The 14,700-nt window shown below is 39.9% G+C and overlaps 1 protein-coding gene across 1 annotated transcript in view; it reads right to left on the reverse strand.

Annotated features, from left to right (window-relative positions):
• Window positions 1–405: 405 nt before the first annotated feature.
• Window positions 406–14,700, reverse strand: part of LOC113143164 (seizure protein 6) — an 80,269-nt gene continuing 65,974 nt past the window's right edge. Inside the window, exons 9-16 of the mRNA XM_026328640.1 lie at window positions 14,521–14,659; window positions 4,244–4,440; window positions 3,285–3,479; window positions 2,296–2,487; window positions 1,079–1,273; window positions 856–894; window positions 659–767; window positions 406–565 (exon numbers count right to left, since the gene is read on the reverse strand). Coding sequence (XP_026184425.1) covers window positions 406–565; window positions 659–767; window positions 856–894; window positions 1,079–1,273; window positions 2,296–2,487; window positions 3,285–3,479; window positions 4,244–4,440; window positions 14,521–14,659 — 1,226 coding nt within the window. The remainder of the gene's footprint in view (window positions 566–658; window positions 768–855; window positions 895–1,078; window positions 1,274–2,295; window positions 2,488–3,284; window positions 3,480–4,243; window positions 4,441–14,520; window positions 14,660–14,700) is intronic.

Genomic DNA, 14,700 nt, shown 5'->3' on the forward strand with positions numbered 1-14,700 from the left:
AATCAATAATATCTCTAAATAACTAATATTGAAGATAAAAGCCACAGTTTTATTTTTAGTGAGATGTATAGACTTGCAAAAGTGCATTTATGCAGCTGGTGTGATTTCACTCAACCTAAAGATCAATTAACAGAACATGCACCAAAATGTGAATTATGTACAGTGAGCCTGACATATTGCCCTCAGTCCAAGTGGATGAAGTATGAAAATCCATGATGCAAATAACCTCTAACCTTAGAGTGGGGTGAGGGAAGTTGTCATTCCTCTGTATGTTTGTGTGACATCATGAACTAAGAGCACTTGCTCTTATTAATGATTGAAATGGTGAGGAAAGATGAGGTGAAGTGGGGCCCTCTGCTGGTGAAACATGAGATGATGACAGGATGACAGCCAGATGGGAAAGGATCAGGACAGCACACTGGTGTTCTGTGAATCCACGTCTTGCATGCTCATGACATCTGTACTTACTCCGCTCTCATATATTGGGTTGTCGAAAGCTGACTCTTCTGTCATGTTGTCATACGGTGGTGAAGATGTTGGCATTCTGATAGACTTGCCTTGCAATCTAGAGTAAAAAAAAAAAAAAATGAAGGAAAGCATCCTGCACAGGCTCATTTGACTGCAAATAAAATACTTTTTTTTAAAAGTTACTACTTACTTTGCAAAATACACATAAATCCCAAGGACAACCACCAAGATGATTGCAGATGGAATAAAAACTGCAAGGGCAATATTGGTACCCTCCATGCTATAATCTCTATTAACAACTAAAAGGAAAAAAAACAGGAATTATTTCTGTGAAATATGCACAAAAAATATCAATATATTGATACTGTAATGTAAAATATAACCTACCATCCAACCTGCGCTCATTCGTATATTGGGTTGATGACACTACAAAGATGTAATTGTAGCTTAGTCATTTGTGTAATACAAACATATACATAACATTAAACAAACAAAAAGTCTTTACACTGACAAACAGCAACAAAATCAATTGCACAATAAATGTTAAATCAAGTGATCACGTACATTGTGAAAACTGAAAAGTTTGCTACATTGTGTAGGTATGGGTTACCTCTGCAAGCAGGCGGAGTGCTGTTCCACTGGGATGGGTGTCCCGGGACACAGTAGATGGTGGCCTCACCCTGCAGCTCGTAGCCTGAATGGCAGGAGAAAGTGAGTATCTCTCCTGCTTGGTAAAATGCCTTTTCAGAGCTCTGCACACTGGTGGAGGCAGCACCAGGGTTCCTGCAGGGCTCGTACTTTTCAGCTAAAAGGGAAAACAGTTTTTATATTCTTAAGTATCAGTAGAAATACAAACTACTGATGTTATGCAAAAAAATGCTATATATATATATCTATATATATGTATGTATATATATATACAGTGGTGTGAAAAAGTGTTGGCCCCCTTCCTGATTTCTTATTTTTTTGCATGTTTGTCACACTTTAATGTTTCAGATCAACAAACAAATTTAAATATTAGTCAAAGATAACAAGTAAACACATCATGCAGTTTTTAAATGAAGGTTTTTATTATTAAGGGAAAACAAAATCCAAAGTGTGACAAACATGCAAAAAAATAAGAAATCAGGAAGATGGCCAACACTTTTTCACACCACTGTATGTGTGTGTGTGTCTGAGACATTAGACTTAGGTTTGAAAGTTGAAACTACAGGAGCATGATGTGGGAAAAATAATCTAAAATAATAAACATTGGGTTTAAATCTTCACTAAAACAGCATTAGGTTACTGTTTTCATATTGTATGTCACAACTGATATGTCACAAAAACAAATGATTCAGATTCCGAAAATATTTCTTTATATCATCTAAGAAGACTTTACACACTAGCTACAATAGCAAACTGAAATGGGAGCCAAATTTAACAAAAGAAACAAGAAACACAGACATGCTGCATGGGTTTATTGTTGCATGTTCTGACCTTATCAAATCAATCATCATGTTTACTACTCTGTGTAATTTTGCTTGTAATTGCCAGTCTCAGTATGACAGCACTGCTTTCTATGCGTTTATTTAGAAGAAAAATTTGTCTTTCTGAAGTGGCCTGCACAAAATGAAAATTTTAACAAAGTTTGCTGTACTTTCAACATTCCAACGTTACATTTCAAAGAAATTATTGTCAGATTGTATTTAAAATTGATTTTTTAATTGGGTAAAATAAATAATTCAGCAACAGCTGGTCAGTCAGTCAGTTTGTCTCCATATAAACTAAAATAGCACGTGAGAATATGCTTAAATCATTCAATAAACAGGTGTGTAGGCAACTTACGGACACATTTGGGCAGCCTCTCACTCCACTTGGGTTTGGCTGAGTCCCGGTTGTAGCAGGTGAGGAGGCCGCTGCCAGACAGGAGGTAGCCTTTATTACAGATAAACTGCACTGTCGATCCAACGGTAAAGCGGTTGCCCGTGATCACCTTACGACTGTGCGCCACATTTCCAGGGTCCTGACATGTCAAAACTGAAACATCACAAAAACAAATGACAGCTGTTGATTTTTGATTTTTATCATGATCTTAACTAGCTGCAGTAGTACATCCAAAATGCATTTTTTATAAAATAAAAGTAATATTTGCATTATTAGTCAACTTCACATGTTCAGATTCTGACATTGGGATTGAACAAAGGGAGTTAACAAAATGTGCAGTTGTAGGAGCACTTATGGAAAAATGATTTGATGAGCACAATGCCAGTTAGAAAGATCTGCATCAACATATAATTTTGTTTTTGCATCAATTAAAACAAAGCCACAAGCTGACAGACACTACGCTCTATAATGATGTGTCTGCTGCTAATTGGCATCAAAACAATTTCCACTAGTCTACCAGGGTTTGGTATGTTGAATTAAATGCTTTAAAAATATTTTAGTCTGTATATCATCAGTCTCTTTTCCATACCAATTCGCTTTGAATATGTTTGTACAGTTACTAAAAAATAGGTTTCCTGCTATTTGAGTCACAGTACGGTTAATTACGAGCTGTCGAAGAGTTCTCACAAGATTAGATGCCACTTGATGATTTTGTTTACACTTAGGGTAACAGTGTAAACAGCTGTTTTGCAACCAGTGTCCAGCAAGATGTAGAAATGTGCGTAATACATGAGAAGATTAGACTCACTTTTACAGTAAGAGCTTTATTCTACAGTCTAGTTGGCTCTCAGGATTCAGGGAGGCATATGTTTGGTGAGGTCTTACTCTCACTTGATCTTCCTGTGTGCTCAAATTGATGAAAATATCAGGTTTTGTGTGTTTCCTCTCACCTTCCTGACATCTCGGCACATCACCGCTCCAAGTGAGATCCCACTGGCACATGAGGATCTCAGAGCCTACTAGCTCAAATCCAGGGTAGCACTGGTAGGTGACAACGGTACCGTGGATTAGATCAGGGTGGGAAGTGCTCTTCCAGCCGTTGGTGATCTCCGGCAGCTCAGAGCAAGTGTCATTCCTCGGAACCTCTGTTGGTGTTGGGCATGGTGATATGTTGATGATATGTTATATTATATATCTATATCCATCTATCTATATACACACACACACACACACACACACACACACATACTGTATATATAGCAAATTTTTTTTTGCGTCATAAAAATTATACTTTATTCCTCAAACAGAAACTAATTTGTTTAGGGGCACACAAAGTTCCTCAAAGAAATCACAGCATCAATATGCAACTACTTTCTCTGCAGGGAATGAACACAACTGCTCAGTTGCCTGTTCTGTGCACACTAAACAGCAGTGGTTTGGGAGGAAAAAGTAAACAGAGGCTTGTGATGTTTGCCTGGAGGACGCAGCATGTGGTTTGGCACTAGTCAATCTCCGCCTCCCCAACTGCAGTATACAGGGCCAAGAACACAAAGCACTAGGCAAAATCAGGTGATGCTGAAGTATAACCTATTATCGTGTTTCTGTGTTTGTTGTTATCTAATCATGTCCACCTGGGACAAACCACAAGACAGAAGCACAGCAAGAGAAAGAGAAAGAGTAACAAATAGATGTTTTTGTAAAGGGTAACCTGCTGTGTTCTAGGTATTAGCAACTGTTTATATTCAATGTTGTTTTTGGTTTCTTATCTTGACACTGAAAAAATGTTTTTAAAAAAATCAGTTTTCTAATGATTTCAGTTAACCAGGGAGAAGAATGTAGATTTTTAAAATAAAAATCACAATTTAACTATAATAAAACAAAAACAATAACAAAAGAATTTAAATCTTACCAAAGAAGTGGACAACAAAGCCATTGTTGTAGCCATAGATGTTGGTGGCAGGATCTGACTGAAACTGGATAGTGACATCAGCCATGGATGTATAGAGTTTGAAGTGTGGCCGTTTACCGCTGTATTGACCCAGGATGTTGGCTGTGAGGTCATCACCATCATAGAAGGTCAACAGGTCATTCTTACCCAAATGGAGACTAGGGTAGACATAAAAGTAGTTAGCTTTCTTCCCAGTGATTTGAATAGAGGTTTTAATATGGAGTACAGCTATTCTAGACATCTCACGTATGTGGTTATGTGGTGTCTGTGCTGTGTATTTCACTCTGAGAATGATGCTACCCTCTTTGGCTGATGAAATCAGAAGCTGATGATATAATGCGATCTCAGCAGTACTTGGAAAATATTAATTCTGTTTATATATGATGAATCAAATGTGAAGTAAACACTAAATAATTTATGAGGTATGTCTCTGCGCGCCCCCCTCCCACACACACACACACACACACACGCACACACACAACCCACCAATACACACAAACATTGCTCTCAAGAATATGTCTAAGTGTGTATCTGGAATATAAAATAGATATAATCAAATGAAATTAAGCATTTAAAACTACTCTTTAGCTCATTATACCTATACAAAAACTGCAACAAATGGCAACTACTAGAAATAAAGTTAAAGCCCCAAACATACAAATAAAGCCAAAAATACAAATCCCACAAATAATCCAAATATCAAAATGTTGCTACTACACTTAAATATTTATATACATTGAATATAAGATAGTTTAGCCAGAGTTTGACAGAGTCTTCACTGTCAGTGATTAACTTAAGAATGCATTAACCTTTTCCATTTTCCATTTTCATATTCCCTTGTCCTCTTTATTGAGCATCAGTAAAGCTTGACATTTATTCACACACAGGGGATGGTGAATGGTGAAATAAAATAAGTCACACCAGTTGTAGTTCCCTGCTGATATAATAAGCGAGGGGGAACTAGTTGCTCTATATGTGACTTTTGGTGGGCGTCAAAATAACTGTGCTCGTTGGCTATATTCAAGTCTTACGAGTTGGCACAATGCATTTGAGGCTATGAATCACCTGCCGCCTACTGAACATGAGCCCTCTACCGTTATTTATTGTGCATGATCAAGTAGCTGATCAAGGGCACAGGCTATTTTATGAAAACTAGTATTTTGCCAAAATGGTAACAGATAACAATGTCCCCAGCTTTTCTCAGTTCCTTCGCACAATTTGCAATAATGCAAATCACACTTACTAAAAATCCCATCTCTAGCTCCTCTCTCAGCCGTAGTTATGTATACACCCATGTCTATTTACTTGACTTTGTCATTGATTTACTTTAACCTGTCAAAAACGTTCATGCTGTCATGTCACATCAAGTTGTGACAGATTTGTATCATATGCAGATAGTTGTTGCATTTGGTTCGATCAAAATGAAGTATAAATAAATGAAATGGTATCATAACCAATTAGTTATTCTCTCTAAAGATACTGAGATTAAAGATGCAAGTGCACTCCTAGCAAGATAGCAGAGACATCAGAAAAAGGAAGCGAGCACGGCACACTCAAAGTGCTGATGTGGTTGGTCTTTTTAGACTTAGACTTAGACTAAACTTTATTGATCTGCAAGGGAAATTGCTTGGTCACAGTAGCTTAATTACACACTCAAAACAATGATAGCAACATAAGATCAAAATTAACATAGCTAAAAATAAAATAAGATAAATATAATACAATAGTATAGGTAGAGAGATTTGCATATGTACAAGGAAAATAGAAGTATATATATTATATATACATGACATAAGCAGGCAGGATAAGTGAATAAGGTGTAATAACAAACATGAATAAGATGGAGTTATCTGTTGCAAAGGGGTGAGCTGTTATACAGATGGATTGAGAACGATATCAATGAAGTCCTATATCATTCACTGTGGCAGCAGAGGTGGATGAGTCCACTGGAGAATGAGCTCCTCTGACCCTCTACAGTCAAGTGAGTGTGAAGGATTGTCCATGATGGAGAGCAGTTTGTCCAGTGTCCTCCTGTCCCTCACTGGATCAAACATCTCCATGTCACTGCCAATAAAATGTTCAGCCAGCCCTTTTACTGCAGCTGCTTCCCAAACAGACCACAGCGAAGACCAGGGCACTTGCAACCACAGACTGGTAGAAAAATCTCCAGCATCTTGCTGCACACATTAAAGGACCTGAGCATCCTCAGGAAGTAGAGTCTACTCATGCCCTTCTTATATATAGCATCCCTTTTGTCCTTCCAGTCCAACCTTCTGTTCAAGTGGACTCCCAGGTATTCCTAACAGTCTACTGCTTCCACCTCCTGGATGGTGATGAGCTCCACTGGTGTTCTCCTCCTTCTCCTGAAGTCTATGATGAGCTCCTTCGTCTTGTCCACATTCAGGTGCAGGTGGTTAGCCTGGGACCACTCCACAAAGTCTTCGATCAGTGTCCTGTACTTCGACTCCTGTCCATCTCTAATACACCCAACCACTGCACAGTGGTCAGACAATTTCTGCACGTGGCAGGATCCAGAGCTGTACTGGAAATCTGACGTGTACAGAGAGAACAGAAATGGAGACAGGGCAGTCCTTGTGGCGCCCCCACATTACTGACTACAGTATCAGACACGGAGCCCCCGAACCACACAAAAAGGGGCTGTCAGATAGTCAGTAATCCAGGAGACAGTGGAGGAGCAGACCCATCCTGAACAGCTTCTCACTTATCAGAAATGGTTGAATGGTGTTAAAGGCACTGAAGAAATCAACATGATGCTTACAGTGCCCTTACCAGCATTCAAGTGAGAGTGAGCATGCTGCAGCAGGTAGGTGACAGCGCCATCCACGCCAAAATGACGCTGATACACAAATTGAAGAGGGTTCAGGGCAGGGACTACCAGCGGTCTTTGAGCCAGTATGAGTCTCTCCAGGACCTTCAAGTCATGTGAGGTCAGTGCAACTGGTCTGACGTTGTTGAGGCCAGATGGGATGTGCTTCTTGGGCACCGGCAGTATGCAGGATGTCTTCCATTGCACCGGTATTCTTTCTAGCTTCAGACTTAGGTTGAAAATTAAGTGCAGGATCCCAGACAGCTGTGCAGCACAGGTTTTCAGGACCTGGGGGTTGATGCAGTCTGGGCCTTGCCTTGGTGGACTTTCTCCAGCTGTCTTCTCACCTGGCCACGTGTCACAGTCACAGGTTGGAGGCTGGTTTCCTCATTGGAGATGGGAGTTAGGGGAAGTGCTGAGGTTTAGAAGGGGTAAGTAGTGAGATGTGGATTGGCTGTCTGCAGGGTTGTAAAGGAACACCCTGAGTGTTTTTCTGCTAAAGCTTGTCCTCCAGTAGGTGTCTTTACCCTCCCTCAACTTCACCTTGATTTGCCACAGTATCCTCTTCAGCTTGTCCTTATCCCAAGATCTGAAGGCCTGCTTCTTCTAGTTCAGCAGATCCTTCAGCTGGCTGGTGATCCAGGGCTTATTGTTTAGATAACAGTGGACAGTCAGTTGAGATAGCTGTATCCTCACAGAAGTGAATGTAATTTGTATTGCAGTCCTTTACGTTGTCCCAACGTGGCTGGCAAGGAACATCCTAATTGGTGGTCTTGAAACAGTCCTGCAGAGCCTTGCTGGCCTCCAGACTCCAAAAGACCACCATGTATGTGGTGATCAATGTGATCACAGAACCAGGCATCATATGCGACTTTTCCATTACACAGTTTTAGCACTACGCAGCTCTACTCTACTCGACTTGACTTGGCTTTGGTAATTTTCCATTACAACTGAGTACCACTTCAACGTAGGCAGGGCCATCATAGTCTGCTGCGAAACTGAAATGTCTGCACTGTCTGTCTGTCTGACCATGGTGTTGTTTTGGAGTAGTGTTACCCATTTGCCTCGCCAAAGACTATAAATACAGAAAACAAACAGTCTGCTGATGTCACATTATAGTATCAGCTCAGCTTGCTTGGAACCTCAGCCGAAGAGGTACTAAAATAGTACCTGCTACCAGGTACTATCCCCTAATGGAACCAAAAGTCCTCAAAAAAGTTGAGGTGAGTCAAGTAGTGCTCGTAGAAAATCCCAAATAGAGAGAGTAAGAAAGCCTTCAACAAACCAACAAACCAACAGAAAGACAATTTAAGAACATAAAAATCAAACAAGGAACTTCCCTAAGTAAATATTACATATACATGCATGCAATCAAATTCAGTACAATTTGCAAATTAAAAAACAATGTTGAAAGTTGAAAAAAGACAATACCGTTCTACTGTTGAGTTAATTTATAGAAATGAACAAGGACAAGGTTAGTCAGGAAAAAGAAGACATTTGTTATTTAACTGGTTTAACTATCACATTTTCTATTATATTATATTCATAATCAATTCTATGTAAGGCACGTATTGGAGATGAGTGTAAGGTTCTCTTTTTTTTTTTTTATCTGGCATACTCAGATTGACCAAGGCTAGATTACTGAACCTGAGCTCTGAATATACGTGAATTAACAGGATTTTTGTAGCTTTGCTGGAGCAAACCCAGCAGAGGGAATCCGTAATGGAGCTGCTATGTTTGTGACTGACACAGGATTTCATGATGATATAAGGAAACAAAACAAAGGTAAATGACCCAGGATTTGTTTACTTCTCCTCAATCTCTTATTCACAGCCTTTCCACAGTAGTTCCACATTTCTGGGCAAAAACAAACTACATTTAAAATCAACATCCGCCTTAGCTTTAATCACCCAGGCTAGCCCCCCAACACACACACACACACACACACACACACACATAAAAATATGGTGACCATTACGCTTAACCTATAATTTAGGTCAATTGATCCACAAGGACCACTACTCCTTATGGAAGTTTCCATAGGCAAAATTTTAAGGCAAAAACAGATCCAGAATGGATTCTGCTGGTGCTGTGTGCTAGTGGTAAAAATGGACAAAACTAAATTCTAGTTTCTCCTGACAGATACAAATAATAGATGCCAGCTGTGTGAGCGAGAGTGAAATGAGGTGTTGAGTGACAAGGTACTCCCTCTGGTTAGTTGGCGAGCTACAGACACAATTTACACCTCCATGTTCTCTAAGAATCAGCAGCTGATAGAAGTGACAGGAATGACAATGCAAGTTTCCATTTCCACACCACCACAAAAATACTGCATACAGAGCTAGGGCCTCTTAAGAGGACATTTGGGGAAGAAAACATATGTACGAAATAAAGTTTCCATACTGAAGGCTTCTATAATGTTATATTTTGTAACATCTCCATTATTAAGACACACCCAGCACACACATACTGAATGCATGGAGTGATTATGCGGATCTTTATTAGGATCAGTAATACGGACTACAGGTTCACAACCCTCTGCAGAATTGGACAGTCTCATCTTATTCTGTCTATAAAATAACTGGGATGTCTCTCAGTAAATGTCAGAGGACCCCCACAGCAAATTGTTTGCATCTTCTTTCTATCCTTATATTGCACACACCTGCTGCTCATGTCACCAGGGCTATCCAGCCTATCATTACACTGTTTTTACATTATTTTGTCCTGAAGGTCTCCCTGCATTTAGACTACCCTAGAGGTGGGATGCAGCTGTCAGTTGGAAAGCTTACAGAGTGATTACCTTCTGACCCTGTATTTTATTACTGTACTGGATGTTTTTTTAGGGCCACTGTGGTGCCAAGTACCCACTGGTGTCTCCTCATATTTGGACAGCATATGGGCATTTGTTTCTCTTTTCGCATGGGTCTAGTGCTTCATTTTACAACTTTTACTGTGATCTATTCTTCTCTTCCTCACTTTGCTGTATCTTATTAACACCATGGGCCACAGCCTTTTGCTCATTTCACTTATCTTATACTGTGATAGAGCTCAACAGCACTGCTGTTGATCTCCATCCTTTCCTGATAACTGTATACCACAGACATGTTTTTGAACTTCCTGTATGGGGGAAATCTGCTTTCAGTTCTTTATCTTATCAGAAGTCAAAGCAGCTCAAGTCTGTGCTGTGCTCCTGTGTAATAGAAGGATCTTGAGCCTTTTAATCTTGCAAAAATATTTTGGCAGTTCCATCTCTCAAATTTCTGCAACATCAACACTAAACTGTGCTTTTTCCTTCTGACACACCTAGATGCACAACTCTGTCTGATAGCCACCTTAACATTACAAGACAGTTGCTTTTTTATCATCTAAAAAAATAAATCTACAATGGCTTTTTCACAACCAGATCCCCCACAATAACTCCCACTCATGAATTATGGTCAGATCCTAGACAAGGTGCAAGGCCGAAACTGCTGCCATATCCAACAAAAGGAAAAAAATTCAGTCAGCAGCCTTAGCAAATCACACACATTCCCACTTGACACATTGTAACCTTTCTTCCTGTCTGGGTTCCTAAAAAGTTTCCCCAGTTGCTCTAACTTATCAAAAATGCTGCAAGCTACCTTGGTTTTAAATTTTCCCACTGACCCCATCTATTCGCTCCACTGTCTGCTTGAAGTATATTCAAAACCCTGGTGACAATGTGGAAGAATGCCAAACAAACAGCAGTTTCACAGCAGTCTGTGGTGAGTCACTACAGGTCGCTCAGCTGCCTTCTATGTAGTAACCTGGCAATCACTTCGCCCAAATGTCATCCCACCTGGCTCCTTTTGAAATGGTTTTCCTTCCAGTCATGAAAAGCAGTCACATACTGTCCTATTTTTCCATCTGAACACTAATCTTTTAAAAAATATATCCATACCCTGTTTTCTGAATGGTCTTGCTTTTTCTGAAATTTTAGAGTATCATTGATAATTATCAAAATGGTGATGGTTAAGGGACTGGCTTGAATGTGGTTATGCTTTTAGATGTACAAATAAAAGGCAATACATGTTTAGAGTTGTCTTATTTGATTAGATATGTCCTTCACCGATTTGGATTGGATCCTTGCAAAATCCCAGGGGTCTGTTTGAAAGGGGAATTTCAGAGGACTTCTGAAAAGGCCTCTGCATGCCAATGGCACTAGCTCAGTTCTGCAGATGAGGGGATGACAGCTGTGTTTTGTTCAAGCCTCTAGGCATTTTTTCACCTTCACTGACAAGTCAAGTCAAGTGGAGTCTAAAGAATCCTACAAATCTGCAGTAACTCTAACAGAATGGAAATTACTTTCATTGTCAACATTTCAATAGGCAACCTCCCCCGTCTTCTCATACACATATTTGACATTCAAATTGTTCTACTGTTCTGAGTGAAAAGAAATGTCGCTCTGTTCAAATAAAAATAACCATTTAGTTTTCAGACACCTTCATACCTCTGGCATGAGCAGACTTATCGATGGCATGTAATGCTCAGAGTCTCCACACGAGGACTCTATAAACCCAGTATGTTCAATCTACATAGTCCTGACACAAACATTACTGCCAATGTAAGACAAGGTATTTTATGTAAGACTTCCCCATCATGTAGCATTCAGATACAGTCGTAAATATAATATACTGTGAATGCTGCAATCCTCATCTTACTTTATGTTCCACAGGTGGAGATATCAGCTGTAACCTCTTGTCTCTGATTCTTGCTCCAGCGATGCTCCATGCTAATTAGCAAAGAGCCAGCCCTCCTGTTTGGCCTAAATTAATTAATCAGCCCTCATTATACACACTGCTCTTCTATAATTGCCAGCACAGGCACAGTGATGAATGATAATACAGAAAACATTCTCATTAATGTGGAAAAGTGTGTGCCTGCCCTTATAATGAGACAGCTCTCATTCACAAGAGCCTTTTGTCATTTTAACATGTATCACATGTGCACACAAATAAACACACTTACATAATTTACATATTGACCAAACCTGTAGAAAGGCAATTCTCATGTTGAGCAGGCAAGACATGAGGGTAATGATAGAGTCTGCAGTGATCAGACAGGCTGTGGGTCTCTCCTGCCATGAAGGCCATGCATGAGCAAGCTTGAGATAAACTGGGGCTGGTCACAGCACCATTCATTTACATCAAGAAGCCTTGTGTGGTTTGGATTAAAACAAATTTAAGGCTGGTGCGATTTTAAAAAGATCAGTTTACCTCAAATCAAACTTGTTTACTCTTGACTTGAAAAAAAAATCCTCTAATCTTTTATACCCTACGTGCACTGGTTGACTTTCAAGATCAAGCATTAATCACTGAGTCTTAATCTCCAAAAAAAGAACAGGGAGGCAAGTAGGGTCATACAAATCCGTGTGTGGTATTTAGACATCCTGTATTGTTGGTATCCTGTGATGCTATTACTCCCCTTTGATCTGTGGATCATATTTGAGCGATGGCTCATATCTCGTTGCCTGTAAGCCAGAGAGATACAGTTTAGGGCATTATGTGTATTGCGGCTATGCAGTGGCATACAAAACTGGGCCAGTACAGAAAAAATCCCCCACTTTTACCAAACCCTCTAGTTACTCTATGCCACAGATATGAGGGGATCCCTGGAAAGCAATAAATAAATTGAGTAATATCGAGAATTGAACAATTAAGGTCATGGAATCAGTTTTTCTGATTATATAATAATAATAATAATTTTATTGGAATGCATTTGTTGTGGGCAGCATGGTAGCTGAATGGTTAGCTCTGTTGCCTCACAGCAAGAAGGTTCCTGGTTTGAAACCCAGCAGGGGTCTTTCTGTGTGGAGTTTGCATGTTCTCCCTGTGCTTGTGTGGGTTTTCTCCAGGTACTCTGGTTTCCTCCCACAGTCCAAAAACATGTATGTCAGGTTGACTGGTGACTCTAAATTGCCCATAGGAGTGAGTGTGAGTGTGTGAGGTTGTTTGTCTCTATGTGGCCCTGTGATGGACTGGTGACCTGTCCAGGGTGTACCCCTGCCTTCCACCCAAAGAGAGCTGGGATAGGCTCCAGCAGATCCCTGTGACCCTGGTTAGGAATAAGCGGGAATAGAGGATTATAGCTATGTGTCCATTAGGTTATTAGTTTTTAATATATTCATTCATCTTTTTATTTTATATACCCTATTGCATATTACATATTTGCATTTATGCAAATAACCGTAAACCATGTGGCTTAATTAGAAAAAAAAATAAGTTGAAGATTTTTGATTCTTTTTAGTGCCAAAAGGAACTAGGAGATGCCAAAAATAAAAATACATTTTCTGTGTCTACTGCTATGGATTCCAATCTGCTTGCACAGGATTCAGACCTAATGTTATAATTAAACTGTCATGAAACTGTTCAGAAATACATATCATTTTTACAACATGATTAAATGAATTATGAATATTGAAGGGAAGAAATGCTTGTATGCATAAATGACCACACTGACCAATAGCTAACAATAGACTGTGTGAGATTTGTCAGTGGCTATTTTTCTGCAACCTCAGGCAGCAATCCCGCTGGTTTAATTTTAACCTCTCTGTGCCCTCTTGTGTGCAAGTGCTTCAGGCAATAACACATCACTTATGCTGTAGTTTCTGTACTCTTTAAAGGATGCATGTTCATTGAAATATTGGCAAATAGATTAATCCCTATACAATAGGCAAACAATATTGCAGATTCTCATGCACACATTTAAATATTTTCATTTTAAAATTCAGTGCACTATGAATAAAACAAGGAAATGATTTACACCTAAGAGCAATAGCTCGGATGAGAAAGCAAGGATGTGTTGCTTTGTGTGTGTATGTGCGCTTTTGTGCATGTGTTCCCGGTGGAGGAGGCATTCATGTGCTGTAAGAGTGATGGGTGAAGAGAAACTGAGTGTGCCTGTGTTTGTGTGTGCAAGTGTCTATTTTGACATCTGTGTGCAGGTGTGTTGAGCGTGTGTGAGGGTGCGTGTGTGTGTGTGTGTGTGTGTGTGTGTGTTGAATTACAGTTGGGAGGGCTTGATAAGTGGCTCAGAGTAGTTCACTGCCAAAGCATATTCCTTTCAAAGCCAACTCTGAGACACACACCAGGGAAGTGGGAGCAGGGAGGCTTACTGGCTAATCTGGTCAGAGAGCGAGCTGGAAGCTACACAGAATTTTTAATGTAGCGGACGAAAAAAAAAAAATCTAATTAGCGTCTGCAATGACAGAAACACTTGCTCATGTGTATGTTGTAGTGTGTCTATGTGAGTGAGAGAAAGGATGAAAAAGAGTTTTTGTTCATTTCTTCAGATGAGGTATTTAACATGTTGAGGTCAACCTGACCTTCTCTCTGAAACTGCCTCACCCCCTCCCATGTAATTTCTGGTTGTAAACCTGAATGTGGGCACTTACACTTGGATGTCAAGCATGATCCTCTTGTCTTCTTCCACATGGATGCCCCAGATGCAGTCCTGCCCCTTGTCATAGGCCTCCGGCCAGTTAGGAGACAACACCACACCAGCAGAGTCTGTGATCTCCCCACTGCACACAGCTGCAACACACACAAACGTATGCATTGTACCAGATTTCCAA

This window comes from Mastacembelus armatus, chromosome 14 (assembly GCF_900324485.2).
Source record: "Mastacembelus armatus chromosome 14, fMasArm1.2, whole genome shotgun sequence".
In the NCBI taxonomy this organism is placed as follows: domain Eukaryota; kingdom Metazoa; phylum Chordata; class Actinopteri; order Synbranchiformes; family Mastacembelidae; genus Mastacembelus; species Mastacembelus armatus.